Source organism: Oncorhynchus nerka, linkage group LG17 (genome assembly GCF_034236695.1).
Source record: "Oncorhynchus nerka isolate Pitt River linkage group LG17, Oner_Uvic_2.0, whole genome shotgun sequence".
Lineage (NCBI taxonomy): Eukaryota > Metazoa > Chordata > Actinopteri > Salmoniformes > Salmonidae > Oncorhynchus > Oncorhynchus nerka.
Window position 1 is genome coordinate 29390559 of NC_088412.1, and position 15830 is coordinate 29406388.

The following is a 15830-nucleotide window of genomic DNA, read 5'->3' on the forward strand; positions in this document are numbered from 1 at the left end:
CACCCATCTTGTCTGACTCAGAGCTGACTGTATCCCACCCAATTAACCTTTCTGTAGAGGAAGCCCTGCAAATGTGCTAGACACAGCCAACAATGATCTATTCATTTGTTTCTGTTCTCTGCCAAGACAATTTATTATGAATCAGTGGCACAATATATTTTCATATGCTTGGGTCAAAGTGCTGTATGCATGTGGATCGGTGTCATTCCACATAATCTACAGTTCCAAGCCTTTTCTCTCTGAACCCATACCATCATTTAGGTTGGGGAAAGGAATAACAGTCATCTACTGTATATCAGTCGACTCAAATTTATTGTCATGATATCTTTGTTGGTGTACCTTTTTCACTGCATGAGCCTATGAGAGGTTATTTTGGAGCCCAATTGACCAGAAATATACCAAGAAATTAGTAAACACTGCTGGGGTTTTAATAAAACATGAAAGGATCACATCATCACCATTTGGTGTTTGTTCCTGTTTGAGCTAGTGTGGGCTGGGGATTGATATCTGTAGGAATGGTGCTCCTTCCTCTGAGTGTTCTACTGTGCCACATCGTGCCTAGCGGTAATGTTCAGTGATATTGCTGGGCTGTGGAGATGTTTTAATAAAACTGTCCAGTCATGTCATTGCTGGTCAACTCTTTCAGTGGCTGCAGTGCTAAACTCAGCAAAAAAAACGTCCTCTCACTGTCAACTGTTTTTATTTTCAGCAGACTTAACGTGTAAATATTTGTATGAACATAACAAACTGAGACATAAACTGAATAAGTTCCACAAACATGTGACTAACATAAATTGAATAATGTGTCCCTGAACACAGCGGTGGTCAAAATCAAAAGTAACAGTCAATATCTGGTGTGGCCACCAGCTGCTTTAGGTACTGCAGTACATCTCCTCCTCGTGGACTGCACCAGATGTACCAGTTCTTTCTGTTCGATGTTACCCCACTCTTCCACCAAGGCACCTGCAAGTTCTTGGACATTTCTGGGGGGAATGGCCCTAGCCCTCACCCTCCAATTCAACAGGTCCCAGACGTGCTCAGTGGTATTGAGATCAGGGCTCTTCGCTGGCCATGGCAGAACACTGACATTCCTCTCTTGAAGGTTCATGCACGGAACGAGCAGTATGGCTGGTGGCATTGTCATGCTGCAGGGTCATGTCAGGATGAGCCTGCAGGAAGGGTACCACATGAGGGTGGAGAATGTCTTCCCTGTAACGCACAGTGTTGAGATTGCCTGCAATGACAACAAGCTCAGCCCGATGATGCTGTGACACACCGCCCCGGACCATGACGGACCCTCCACCCCCAAATCGATCCCGCTCCAGCGTACCGGCCACAGTGTAACGCTCATTCCTCATTCCGACTATAAACGCGACTCTGACCTTTACCCCTGGTGAGACAAAACCGTGACTGGTCAGTGAAGAGCACTTTTTGCCAGTCCTGTCTGGTCCAGCGACGGTGTGTTTGTGCCCATGTTGTTGCCGGTGATGTCTGGTGAGGACCTGCCTTACAACTGGCCTACAAGCCCTCAGTCCAGCCTCTCTCAGCCTATTGCGGACAGTCTGAGCACTGATGGAAGGATTGTGCGTTCCTGGTGTAACTCTGGCAGTTGTTGTTGCCATCCTGTACCTGTCCTGCAGGTGGGATGTTCGGATGTACCGATCGTGTGCAGGTGTTGTTACAAGTGGTCTGCCACTGCGAGGACGGTCAGCTGTCCGTGCTGTCTCTCTGTAGCGTTGTCTTATGCATCTCACAGTACGGACATTGCAATTTATTGCCCTGGCCACATCTGCAATCCTCATGCCTCCTTGCAGCATGCCTGAGGCACGTTCACGCAGATGAGCAGGGACCCTGGGCATCTTTATTTTGGTGTTTTTCAGAGTCAGTTGAAAGGCCTCTTTAGTGTCCTAAGTTTTCATAACTGTGACCTTAATTTCCTACCGTCTGTAAGCTGTTCGTGTCTTAACGACCGTTCCACAGGTGCATGTTCATTAATTGTTTATGGTTCATTGAACAAGCATGGGAAATAGTGTTTTAAACCCTTTACAATGAAGATCTGTGAAGTTAATTTGTGAAAATCCAAATATCTTTGAAAGACAGGGTCCTGATAAAGGGACATTTCTTTTTTTGCTGAGTTTATTTATGTGACATACCATATGATAGCATAGAATTATCAGCACATAAGTTGTAAATGACGTTCTAGATGCTATTACTTTAAATGGGATGTGCTAAGGTCCTGTGGCTCCTTGCCTTTGGTGCCTGTGGCTCTGCTCTGTGTGGTTGTGATGGATGAGGCTAAGCCTCAGTGGTGTAAAGTACTTAAGTAAAAATACTTGAATTACTACTTAGGTAGTTAGTTTACTTTACTAAAGAAAATTATGTACTTTTTACACCATACATTTCCACTGACACCCAAAGTACATGTTACATTTTGAATGCTTAGCAGGACAGCAAAATGGTCGAATTCACACACTGATCAAGAGAACATCCCTGGTCATCCCTACCGCCTCTGATCTGGTGTACTCACTAAACACAAATGCTTTGTTTGTAAATGATGAGTGTTGGAGAGTTCCCCTGGCTATCTGTGAATTTAAAAAACAAGACAATGATACCGTCTGGTTTGCTTTATATAAGGAATTTGAAATGATTTATACTTTTTGACACGTATGTATATTTTAGCAATAACATTTGATTTTGATACTTGATACTAGTATTTTTAAAAGCAGATACTTTTAGACTTTTCCTCAAGTAGTATTCTACTGGGTGACTTTTACTTGAGTCATTTTCTATTAAGGTATCTTAACTTTTACTCAAGTATGAAAATGGGGTACTTTTTCCACCACTGCTAAGCCTACAGTGAACAGGAGGCATGTTGAGACTCTTGGACGTCCCTGTAGGCACCAGACATGGTTTCAAATCCCTGCACACACAGCCCAAATGGAAAGCTCTCATAACACATCCTAAATTAGGGATAACATAAAAAGATATATTGCACCTTTTCTCATCTCCTGTGTTTTGTACAGAGATAGATGTTGAGGATGAGGGGAGTACACTGAGTTCTGATAGTCTTGACAGCAGTGGAACTCATTGGTTAGTTTGGAATGGATGGATGGGTATTAGGCTCTCACTCATAGGTCACTTTGCTGTACTCCAGGTCTCTGTTGTTTTTGCTTGGTTCAATTGGAGTAATTATTGGTTAATATTATATTCAGATGTGTGCTAATTAGAATTGTTATTAAAGCCAAAACAGATCAAGTTGTGAGACCCCATTTCAACAAGGGTAAACCATTTTCCTTGTCCATTTTCCTTGAGCTGTTCTTCTATTTCAACCCCAACTCAAATATTGCAGTGAGTACAGTTACGGCCAAATATATTAACACCCTTGTACTTTCACCCTGGAATGGTTCAAGAAGAAATGCTGGACTGGTCTGGAGTGGCCAGCGAAGAGTCCAGACCTGAATCACCTCCATAACCTATGGTGAGACCATTGAAGAATTAGAGCAGTTTGCTGCTGAAGAATCGACCAAATTGTCAGTAGAAAGGTGCAGCAAGCTCATTTATGGCTACAAGAAACATTTGTTGGCAGTTATCTTGGGCAAAGGCTGTGCAACCAAGTATAGCTCCTGTCTTGCCCTGACCTTAGAGAGCCTTTTTATTCTATATTTTGGTTAGGTCAGGGTGTGACTAGGGTGGGTACTCTAGTTTTTTTATTTCTATGTTGGCCTGGTATGGTTCCCAATCAGAGGCAGCTGTCTATCGTTGTCTTTGATTGGGGATATTTAGGCAGCCTTTTCCCACCTGTTGTTTGTGGGATCTTGTTTTAGTGTAGTGCCTGTGAGCACTTCATTACTTCACGTTTCATTTGTTTCTGTGTTGTTTTGGTGAGTTTCAATAATTAAACATATGGAACTCTACGCACGCTGTGTCTTGGTCCAGTTATTTTAACAGCGATCGTGACAGCTCCAGGGTGACAATTTTGTCCATGTCATTTATTATTTTCTAAAATAAAATTGTAAACTAAGTTTACAAAAATAAAATTGGTTCTGCAATGTTGAAAATCCAATAACACATTTTTTTTGTATTTTTTTCAATTTCAATTTATTTAAGAAAAAATATGGAATTATTCAGGAACAGTGCAAGGTTGCTAATGTATAATCAGCACCCTTGCAACTATAATTATAGCATCTCCCTTACTGAGCATGATGTTGATTTGAGCAAATTTCAACAACTTACAGACAAAATGTATTAGCTTTCAGCAATATATTTTATTTGTTTTTTTGTGCATACTTTATTTAACCGCAATTTCCATAAATGTTTTTCCTTGGACCTTGAGAAGAGGCTTGTGAGGCTTGTGGGCATCATAGAGCAAAACCAACATTTCCATGTTTGTGAGAGTCTCACCTTTTCATAAATGTGTCAAATTAGTGTGTAACCCAAACTGTTCGGACGCTACAGAAGTTGGCAGATCGGACAAGTCTTGAATGGCTCTATCTTGCTATTGCTTTGATTGTATGATTTAAGCATACTGTACTGATGTTGTCATCTGTCCTTTTCTGACTTCCCATATTTCACAAGTAGGAGGGTCACTGTGAGGCTAAGTCCTTCTCTCTCAACCAGTGTCATACTGAATGTGACTTGAAAGGCTTTGGGGACGTTCCATTTGATTACAATCACTTTTTGACCGCACCCCTTTTGATTGAACTTTTATTTAAAAGAATGTGCATATCTTGTAGCTTTGACCCTATTTTACATCATCTGAGGTGTTTGTGTTGTGCCTGTAATCGGTTGAGATGCAGCATGCGCTTGAATACAGAGTGGGTGTCATGATTTGACTGATAAATGGAAATAAAATAGAAATGTCAACCTTTAAATTGTACCACAAAGACGGTTGGAGGTCCACACATCAGAGAATGTTGACTTGAATGGGAATATCAGTTGTTTTAAATTACACTGTCAGTATTCCATAGAAACCTATTGAAATCATAGAAATATAGATACTAGAAAAGACATTCCCATTTAAGTTTGACAGTGGGTGGAACGGCGGCCATCTTTGTGGGAATAATTTTAAATTTAAATTTAAATTAAATTCCATTTTGAATGGTGTACCAGCTAAATTGCAGTGGTCTGAAGGAATAGGTCTATTTTATGAATTATATTTCTATAATTGAAATGGCACCCACCGTGTATTCAAGGGGACACACTCTTTTCAGCCATTACACCAGGTGGGCGGTGCCATACGTCACTGTGGGCGTGAGTTTCAAAGTGAAAGAACTGTCCGATGCGCATCCACGTTCAACCGAGAACCCTCCTCCTGGGACCTCATTCATAACTTCATCACCGACATCCCTATGGTGGGTTTAAACTTTATAGTTTACAATATCACTTTCATATTAGTACATCATTTTGCTTTATTTGAACTAACGATCGCTAGCTACCAAGTGGCCAGTTTCCCCAAAAGTGAACGATGTGTAACGTCAAGCCAACCAACAACGTCAATGCCAATATCAAGCCAGTCTATTAACAAGAATTTAAGCTTTCTGCCCATATAAGACACGTAATACTGTATGTACCTGAAAATTGGTTGTTGTTTACAACGTCGTTCTAGTCACATTATGCATATTGGCAACAACTTTCCCGTTGACGGTATACCGATCCAGTAGACTTATATTTTATTCAGTAAACTTACCTGAATAAAATATATGAAACGGATCATGACTAGATTTAATCTAATTTCACTGAGATTGGTTAGTCAACATGCAATAATATTTGTATACTGTCAATCACTGTGATTAATTATTTGCGGTCAAAAAGAGATTTGAATCAAATGGAAAGACCCTTTGCTTTAAGGTAGAGCAGTTCAATAGGCCTACATAGTAGATTACTTCAGTGGTTATTTCAGTGGTGCTGTCGAATGGCGAGTCTGTTGTCGCTTTCTATATCCTCTAGTCTATCTGGCTGGTCCTGGGAGGATTTGAAACCAGTTTTTCACTTAAGGGTAGTGTTGCTGGAGAATTGTGTGGGACAATGTGTTATGACGCCCCTGTCAGAGAGAGGACAGTGTTACAAACTGTAAACGTTTGTGTACTAAGAGGACAGTTTGTATGTACTACAAGGACATTAACTGCACAAACAGGGACAAAAGGTCAGGGACCAAAACTGGAAAGCTACATATTTATGGTGGAGCTGTAATATTTTGCAAATTTCGACAATGACATTGAGCTGTCAGGGAAGATCTGGTTACATTTTCTCGTGAAATTTGATGTGGGAGGAAAGAAGGGGCATTTAAAATGTCAACACTCGACCAAGCGCGCCTATGAGAGTTGGTCTTGTTGTATTTGAGTGCCTGCCTCCTTGAGTGTCTGTACAGTATATCTCTATTTAACTGAATTGTTTGTCAGTACTTGTGTCTTAGAATTTCTACACGGGGTGACATGTATTTTTGTATCTGTCTATGTCCATGTGTGTGCGTGTGTGTGCATGGGTGATCACGTACATGAATGTGTATGCAGTGGCTCCTCTAGCCTTTTGGGAGCCCTAAGTGAGATTTGCTTTGGGCCCCCTCCCCCCACCTTGCGGGCAAAACATTTTATTTTGAAAATACATTTTTATGCAATTCTACTCATGCCATGGGGCAGAGAGAAATGTTTGCAGTTTCAAAGGTAATATCTTGCAATTGTACACATTTATGCCATGAGGTGGAGAGAAACCATTGCCATTTTAAAGGTCATATCCTGCAATTCTACACATTTTGCCATGCCTTATGCCATGTTGATATAATATCTGAGTGAGAATGACTAACAAAATCGAAGGGGGCCTCCTGGAGGTCAGGGCCCCTGGGCTCATGTCCTGTGTGCTTGGTCAGTAATTTGGTGATGATTACTACAAGGTATAGATAGCTGGCTAGACTACCTTACCTAGCGATCTAGAAAATGTCAGTTGACGTTGGCTAATTGAGTGACTGTCAGTGACTGATATAACAAGGGGAAAACTGCTGATTATCTCCCAAATTTCATCAGGGGCCCTCTAGCGGCTACGGGGCCCTACGCGTAGCCCGTAGTCTGCGTATAGGCAGAGGCGGCACTGTGTGTATGTTTATGTGTGGCATAACTGAAGGCATCTGTCAGAAAGCTGTCATCTTCTAGGTGCACTGTGCATGTCTGTTCTCTCCAGATGTCTGGGCTGTGATTAGATTTCTAGCATGTCAGCCTCATCACAAACAGACAGTGTGAAGCCACTTTGGGGAGATTTAATTGCATTACGGGATGAGAGAGAAAGGCATCTCCAGGGAAGGAGTAGTCACCATTACCTGCATGCCACTAGGCTTCTTACACGATACAGCTGCTCAGATGGAGTCCTCTTCAACCGCACATCTAATGGCAAATCTGTCCTTTTAAATGTCTTAAAGGTATTGAGATGCCATATGAGGGAAAAAGTCAGAAGAAGTTTTTGATTTTAGGGGGGGGTTTAACTCTTTTAAAAGCAATGTTCACTTTTAAGCATGCCCACGAAGGGTATGCTATTTTTTTCCACTTTCACCATGACAACTCAGTGCTTTTAAAGCTCAAACCTGTCAAATATTATTATGCTCTTTTTCTCCCTTTCTATTTTTTTATGCCTAACCCAAAAAAGGAGATTAGAGCCAGCTTTTGCATCACAGAATTTCAGATCAGGACTATCTCCATGCCAACTAGACTCCATTATCTGGTTCTCACTTCATTTGGACTGAATATTTATTTAGGTGTACGTGTGTGCATGCTCAGTCTGTAGAATGAACAACAAAATTCATACTCTGTGAATGGTCAAGTTTCCTGAAACAGTGGTTTATGCCACTGAGCAACAGCCTGTTTTAAATCACAATTTTGTTTCCATTTAGCCATTTCTGGCCTTTTATCTGAATTCGCAAGAGCCATTGGCCCTTTTGTTGCATTCTGAAAGCTTTTGATGGAGAGAACACTGTCAGCTGTAGAATAAAGCCTTTCATCTGTGTGGGCGCACACAGGGCTATTAAGGTGGCATACAGACAGGAGACATTTGCAGATGTGTGAGAAGCACATGTTTTCAAGCGGCATCTCTTGAATTGAACAATAGCACATGGTCTGACTGGTAACCATGCCAACAGTAAAACCAATAGAATAACAGTAAAACCAATTGCTCCTAATGGAGTAGATTATATTATCTATATCTGACAAGGATTAGGATTTGGGAGTAACTGATTACATGTCATCTGATTACCAAAACACTAACTGTAATCAGTTACATTACCCTCTACAATATTGTAATCAGATTACAGAAACCTTTTAAAAACAAAATGATTACTTCTTGAATTGCTTTTCAATTCAGAAAGGATGTTTGTGAAAAAATACATTATGACACCTTTCTGTTTTCTCAATGACATTCAATTCAGCATAGAAGAATTGTTCCACCTGAGTGAGTCTGACCTCAAGTCAGAGACCACTATGATAACGCGCACCAAATGCGTTTGATTAATCGTTTTTTTCTTCTTGTAATGGCTCTTAAGGGGAAAGTAATCCAAAAGTAATCAGATTACGTTACTGAGTTTGGGTAATCATAAAATTACGTTATTGATAAAAAAATTTGACAGGTAACTGTAATGGATTACATTTAGAAAGCAACCTACCCAACCTTGATTAGGAGTGATGCAAAGTGTATTAGATCAGAGCAATATAGATCAATGTAAATGACCTAGTGAAATGAATCAACAATGGAGCATACAGAAAGTATCAACAGGCAGCAAGAAATTAACATGGTACCAGAGGTGGGACTAAGTCACTTTTATTTGAGACACAAGCAAGTCTCAAGTCACAAGGTCTGAGGCTCAAGTCGAGTCCCAAGTAGAACGGGTCAAGATTTGAGGCAAGTCCAAGTCGTGCATTCTAAGAGCAAGTCAAGTCTAGTCGAGTCACAGGTTTTCAAGTCAAGTCTCAAGTCAAGTAAATACTAATATATACTTGTTCAACTACAAAATGTTGTCTATTTATTGATGGTACCAGACAGCCCATTTATATATTTTTCTACATCATATTTGGATTAGCCTATGTAATTGTAAAACTAGGGACTTTGTAGCAGTTATAAGGTCATGAAATCAGCAGAAGGCAAGTTGACATACTCAGAACGTAGATTTAATTACAGGTCTTGGTAATCCATTGGTGAAAGCGGCATATCATTCAAAATATGCAAGTAGATTTACCAAATATACACAGGCAATAGCCCAAAGGAAATAGCCTCTATCAGGCTTAACTTGACCTATCGGAACAGAAACAGGTAGAGGGCAAGACTGTACAGCCTCCCTTGAGAAGCCCAAATTGAAACTGTCTAACAAGAGCTCTAACCAGAAGGCCTACATAATTTAAGCACTAGCCCCCCAGGACCATACAATTACCCAATTGGCAATTACAAACAATAAACTGGTTCTACAATGTAAAAGGCACTTTCAGCATCCACTATTAAATTGGTAGATTCGTCTTAATCAGACTTAATGATTGTTAATGATATTTAAACACCATGCAAGCAATACTTTTCTCTCATTTAACATTCTGACTCTAAAGTGTGAAACGCAGGCCACCATACATTGAATTAAATAAACAGAACTTCTATCTCCTGAATCTTGCGAACATTCCCGTGGCCCACTCAGAGCAGGGTAAGAAATTGTTGGCTAAATGAAAATGTATCGTAGGCCTATCAAACATGAAGCAGAAACATCTACGTGTTGCAATAAATGTTACAGGGAAGGATTATAAAACGCTAGAAATTAATGTAGAATTAGTATGGAATATAGATTTACTACATACAGTTGAAGTCAGAGGTTGGAGTCATTTAAACTCATTTTTCAACAACTCCACAAATTTCTTGTTAAAACCTCTCTAGGATAGGGGGACAGTCGCATCTCACTTGGCCAAAAGCCAGGGAAAATGCAGAGTGCCAGATTCAAATAAAATTAGATAAAAATCACACTTTCGTTAAATCACACATGTAAGATACTAAATTACAGCGACACTCGTTGTGAATCCAGCCAACATGTCAGATTTTAAAAAGGCTTTTCGGCGAAAGCATAAGATGCTACTATCTGATGATAGCACAACAGTAAACAAAGAGAGTAGCAAATTTCAACCATGCATGCGCTACACAAAACGCAGAAATAAAATATATATCATGCCTTACCTTTGACGAGCTTCTTTTGTTGGCACTCCAATATGTTCCATAAACATCACAAATGGTCCTTTTGTTCGGTTAATTCCGTCCATATATCTCCAAAATGTCAATTTATTTGGCGCGTTTGATCCAGAAAAAAACATCTTCCAAATTGCGCTACAAAGTCACTACAAAATAACTCAGAAGTTACCTGTAAACTTTGCCAAAACATTTCAAAATATTTTTGTAATACAACTTTACGTATTTTTAAACGTTAATTATCAATCAAATTGAAGACGGGTCTATCTGTTTTCAATAGAGGACGAGAGGAAACTAACGCTACTTTTCAAGACTTGGCCAACTCTCAACAGCGTTACCCTTTTCCAAGATGGACGTACCTCTTCATTGCACAAAGGAATAACCTCAACCAAATTCCAAAGACTGGTGACATCCAGTGGAAGCGGTAGGAACTGCAAACAAGTGCCTAAGAAATATAGTTTGCCCATGAGATCCCATTGAACAGACAGTGACCTCAAAAATAAATAATTCTGAATGGTTAGTCCTTGGGGGTTTTGCCTGCTACATAAGTTCTGTTATACTCACAGACATGATTCAAACAGTTTTAGAAACGTCAGAGTGTTTGCTATCCAAATCTACTAATAATATGCATATCTTATCTTCTTGGCATGAGTAGCAGGAAGTTGAAATTGTGCACGGTATTTATCCAAAAGTGAAAATGCTGCCCCCTATCCCAAAGAGGATTTATTAACAAACAAATAGTTTTGGCAAGTCGGTTGCATGACACAAGTAATTTTTCCAACAATTGTTTACAGACAGATTATTTCACTTATAATTCACTGTATCACAATTCCAGTGGGTCAGAAGTTTACATACACTAAATTGACTGTGCCTTTAAACAGCTTGGAAAATTCCAGAAAATGATGTCATGGCTTTAGAAGCTTCTGATAGGCTAATTGACATAATTTCAGTCAATTGGACATCTACCTGTGGATGTATTTCAAGGCCTACCTTCACACTCAGTGGCTCTTTGCTTGACATCATGGGGGGAAAAAACTCAGCCAAGACCTCAGAAGACCCGGTTCATCCTTGGGAGCAATTTCCAAACGCCTGAAGGTACCACGTTCATCTGTACAATAGTACGCAAATATAAACACCATGGGACCACACAGCCGTCATATCGCTCAGGAAGGAGACATGTCCTGTCTCCAAGAGATGAAGGTACTTTGGTGAGAAAAGTGCAAATCAATCCCAAAACAACAGTAAAGGACCTTGTGAAGATGCTGGAGGAAACAGGTACAAAAGTATCTATATCCACAGTAAAACGAGTCCTATACATATCCTCAGCAAGGAAGAAGCCACTGCTCCAAAACCGCCATAAAAAAGCCAGACTACGGTTTGCAACTGCACATGGGGACAAAGATCGTACGTTTTGGAGAAATGTCCTCTGGTTAGATGAAACAAAAATAGAACTGTTTGGCAATAAAGACTATCGTTATGTTTGGATGAAAAAGGGGAAGGCTTGCAAGCAAAAGCACAATCCCAACCGTGAATATGGGGGTGGCAGCATCATGTTGTGGGGGTGCTTTGCTGCAGGAGGGACTGGTGCACTTCACAAAATAGATGGCATCATGAGGTAGGAAAATTTAGTGGATATATTGAAGCAACATCTCAAGACATCAGTCAGGAAGTTAAAGCTTGGTCGCAAATGGGTCTTCCAAATGCACAATGACACCAAACATACTTCCAAAGTTGTGGCACAATGGCATAAGGACAACACAGTTAAGGTATTGGAGTGGCCATCAGAAAGCCCTGACCTCAATCCTATAGAAAGTTTGTGGGAAGAACTGAAAAAACGCGTGTGAGCAAGGAAGGCTACAATCCTGACTCAGTTCCACTAGCTCTGTCAGGAGGAATGGGCCAAAATTCACCCAACTTATTGTGGGAAGCTTGTGGAAGGCAACCTGAAACGTTTGACCCAAGTTAAACAATTTAAAGGCAATGCTACCAAATACTAATTGAGTGTATGTAAACTTCTGACCCACTGGGAATGTGACGAAAGAAATAAAAGCTGAAATAAATAATTCTCTACTATTATTCTGATATTTCATTTCTTTCTTAAAATAAAGTGGTGATCCTAACTGACCTAAGACAGGGAATTTTTACTAGGATTAAATTTCAGGAATTGTGAAAAACTGAGTTTAAATGTATTTGGCTAAGGTGTATGTAAACTTCTTACTTCAACTGTAGGTCCTATGCAGATTTAAACATGTGAAAGTTAGAGCAAACATTTCAACAAAATAAACAAATGTATCTCCACTATGCCTATAGTGCATCTTCGCCACAGTAATAATTCATTTCAAACAATTTCCAAATACAAGCTTCATAAGTAAAGGATCAATTTCAAGTAATTGTTAGAGACCAAAATACCAGTAGACCTATGCTTGCAAATGTTTCCCCATTGGTGGTGAGCTTGCAAACTAAACAGTTATTATTCTTGATCAACAAACAGTTTTTGGAGCATATTTATTTATTATGGCAATTCTCTCTCCCTACAATTTGACAAAATCACTTCACCCGATCCTATAGTTGTACAGCAAATGTGATGCAGTGGCTACTGTCTCTGGCTGCTTGTAGAGTAATCCACGGAGACTCTGTGCCACAAAATGAATGACAAAATATTTTTATTTTTTATTTTATTTCACCTTTATTTAACCAGGTTGGCTAGTTGAGAACAAGTTCTCATTTACAACTGCGACCTGGCCAAGATAAAGCAAAGCAGTGCGACACAAAAAACACAGAGTTACACATGGAATAAACAAGTGTACAGTCAATAACACCATAGAAAAAAATTGTCTATATACAGTGTGTGCAAATGGCATGAGGAGGTAAGGCAATACATAGGCCATAGTAGTGAAGTAATTACAATTTAGCAAATTAACACTGGAGTGCTAGATGTGCAGATGATGTGCAAGTAGAAATACTGGTGTGCAAAAGAGCAGAAAAGTAAATAAAGACAATATGGGGGTGAGGTAGGTAGATTGGATGGGCTATTTACAGATGGGCTACGTACAGCTGCAGCGATTGGTTAGCTGCTCAGACAGCTGATGTTTAAAGTTAGTGAGGGAAATATATGTCTCCAGCTTCAACGATTTTTGCAATTCGTTCCAATCATTGGCAGCAGAGAACTGGAAGGAAAGGCGGCCAAAGGAAGTGTTGGCTTTACCTTTATTTAACCGGGCATGGTGGGTGTTGTTATTGTGACCAGTGAGCTGAGATAAGGCAGAGCTTTACCTAGCAAAGACGTGAGAAATTCGGGCCAGATAATTTCAAGTCATCAGTCACAAGTCAAAGTCGAGTCCCAAGTCTTGAGGCTCTAAGTCCAAGTCAAGTCTCAAATTATTTTAGTTTCTGTAAAGTTGAGTCTTAAGTCATCAAATTGTGACTTAAGTCAGACTTGAGTCCAAGTCATGTGACTCAAGTTCACAACTCTGCAAAGTACTAATAAAATAGGCTGTATTGCCCTTTTTTGGGTCAATATGACATCCATGTTTCACCACAACAAGTTGTTTGAAGTCATCTTAAAGCTGGAATCCATAGCAGTGAAACTGCCGCGTTTGTTTGCAATATTACAACAACAAAGGCATTACAAACACAGTTTGTTTTGCTCGGACATCATTGCAAGCAAGTAAAATAGCAAACTATGTACTATGCTCCTTTCCTCAAAACAAAAACAATAACAAATGCGTGACCAGGTGACCAGTGGCGCTATTAGCCTATCGCAGATCTCAGCTTTATTGCACCAATACAGACAGAAGGAGCACAGCCCTACCTATACAGATGTTATCATTAACCTGAACTTGCATAAATTACTTTACGTTTTTATTTTTCCCTTTCTACCCATCCCTTTGTTTTCTACCATCAATTAAAGTGTTTCAGCTCCTCCAAGCGCAGGACGCAGCCAGGAATGATGTTACCGGAGAAGATTAGTGGAAAAACCCCTTGAAGTCGATGGATTAATTCTTCAGGTTATTAGACAGGTGTACGATCCCCTCCTTTCAAAGGACTTTCTTATGGCTGGGGGCAGTATTGGGTAGCTTTGATGAATAAGGTGCCCAGAGTAAACTGCCTGCTACTCAGGCCCAGAAGCTATTATATGCATATTATTTGTAGATTTGGGATAGAAACCACTCTGAAGATTCTAAAACGGTCTGAATGATGTCTGCGAGTATAACAACTCATATGGCAGGCAAAAACCTGAGAAAAAAATCCAATCAGAAGTGGGAAATTGGAGGTTTGTAGGTTTTCAAGTCTTTGCCTATCCAATATACAGTGTCTATGGGGTCATATTGCACTTCCCAAGGCTTCCACTAGATGTCAACAGTCTGTAGAACCTTGTTTCAGGCTTCTACTGTGAAGGAGGAGAGAATAGGAGGTCTGTCAGAATGCCATGAGCTCAGTCAGGCGTGCGCCCGTGAGCGGTAGCTGCGTTCCTTTTCCTTTCTATTCTAAAGACAAAGGAATTCTCCGGTTGAAACATTATTGAAGATTTATGTTAAAAACATCCTAAAGATTGATTCTATACATCGTTTGACATGTTTCTATGAACTGTAATGGAATTATATGACTTTTCGTCTGGCCTGCGCGTCGTGAATTTGGATTTGTGAACTAAATGCGCGAACAAAAAGGAAGTATTTGGACATAAATTATGGACTTTATCGAACAAAACAAACATTTATTGTGGAACTGGGATTCCTGGGAGTGCATTCTGATGACGATCATCAAAGGTAAGTGAATATTTATAATGCTATTTCTGACTTCAGTTGACTCCACAACATGGCGGGTATCTGTATGGCTTGGTTTGGTCTCTGAGCGCTGTACTCAGATTGTAGCTTTTTTGAAATCTGACAAAGCAGTTGCATTAAGGAGAAGTTTATCTAAAGTTCCATGCATAACACCTGTATCTTTTATCAATGTTTATTACGATTATTTCTGTAAATTGATGTGGCTCTCTGCAAAACCACAGGATGTTTTGGAAGCAAAACATTATTGAACATAACGCGCCAATGTAAACTGAGATTTTTGGATATAAATATGAACTTTATCGAACAAAACATACATCTATTGTGTAACACGAAGTCCTATGAGTGTCATCTGATGAAGATCATCAAAGGTTAGTGATTGATTTTATCTCTATTTCTGCTTTTTGTGACTCCTCTTTGGCTGGAAAAATGGCTGTGTTTTTCTGTGACTAGGTGCTGACCTAACATAATCGCATTGTATGCTTTTGTCGTAAAGCCTTTTTGAAATTGGACACTGTGGTGAGATTAACAACAAGTGTATCTTTAAAATGGTGTAAAATACTTGTATGTTTGAGGAATATTAATTCTGAGATTTCTGTTGTTTCAATTTGGCTCCCTTTCACTGGATGTTGTCATATCGATCCCGTTATCGGGATCTCAGCCATAAGACGTTTTAATAGAGATAATGGCATTTTCTCTAAATGATCCAACAGATAATGCAATTAGGATGTTCTCTTGATGTTTCTTATTTTTGTACTAATCAAAAATTGCCTTCTCGTGAATGGGAATAGGGAGCCGTCATTCCCAGACCTATTTCATATGAATACGAATGATAGTTTTCCAAAAGCCTATTCACCCATT

General features: G+C 39.8%; 1 protein-coding gene across 1 annotated transcript in view; it reads left to right on the forward strand.

The window, feature by feature from the left end:
- The first annotated feature begins 1487 nt into the window (after positions 1–1487).
- LOC135559602 (neuroligin-1-like) overlaps positions 1488–15830 on the forward strand; it is a 46061-nt gene continuing 31718 nt past the window's right edge. The window contains exons 1-2 of the mRNA XM_065002796.1: positions 1488–1494; positions 1641–1706. Of these exons, the coding sequence (XP_064858868.1) occupies positions 1488–1494; positions 1641–1706 (73 nt within the window). The remainder of the gene's footprint in view (positions 1495–1640; positions 1707–15830) is intronic.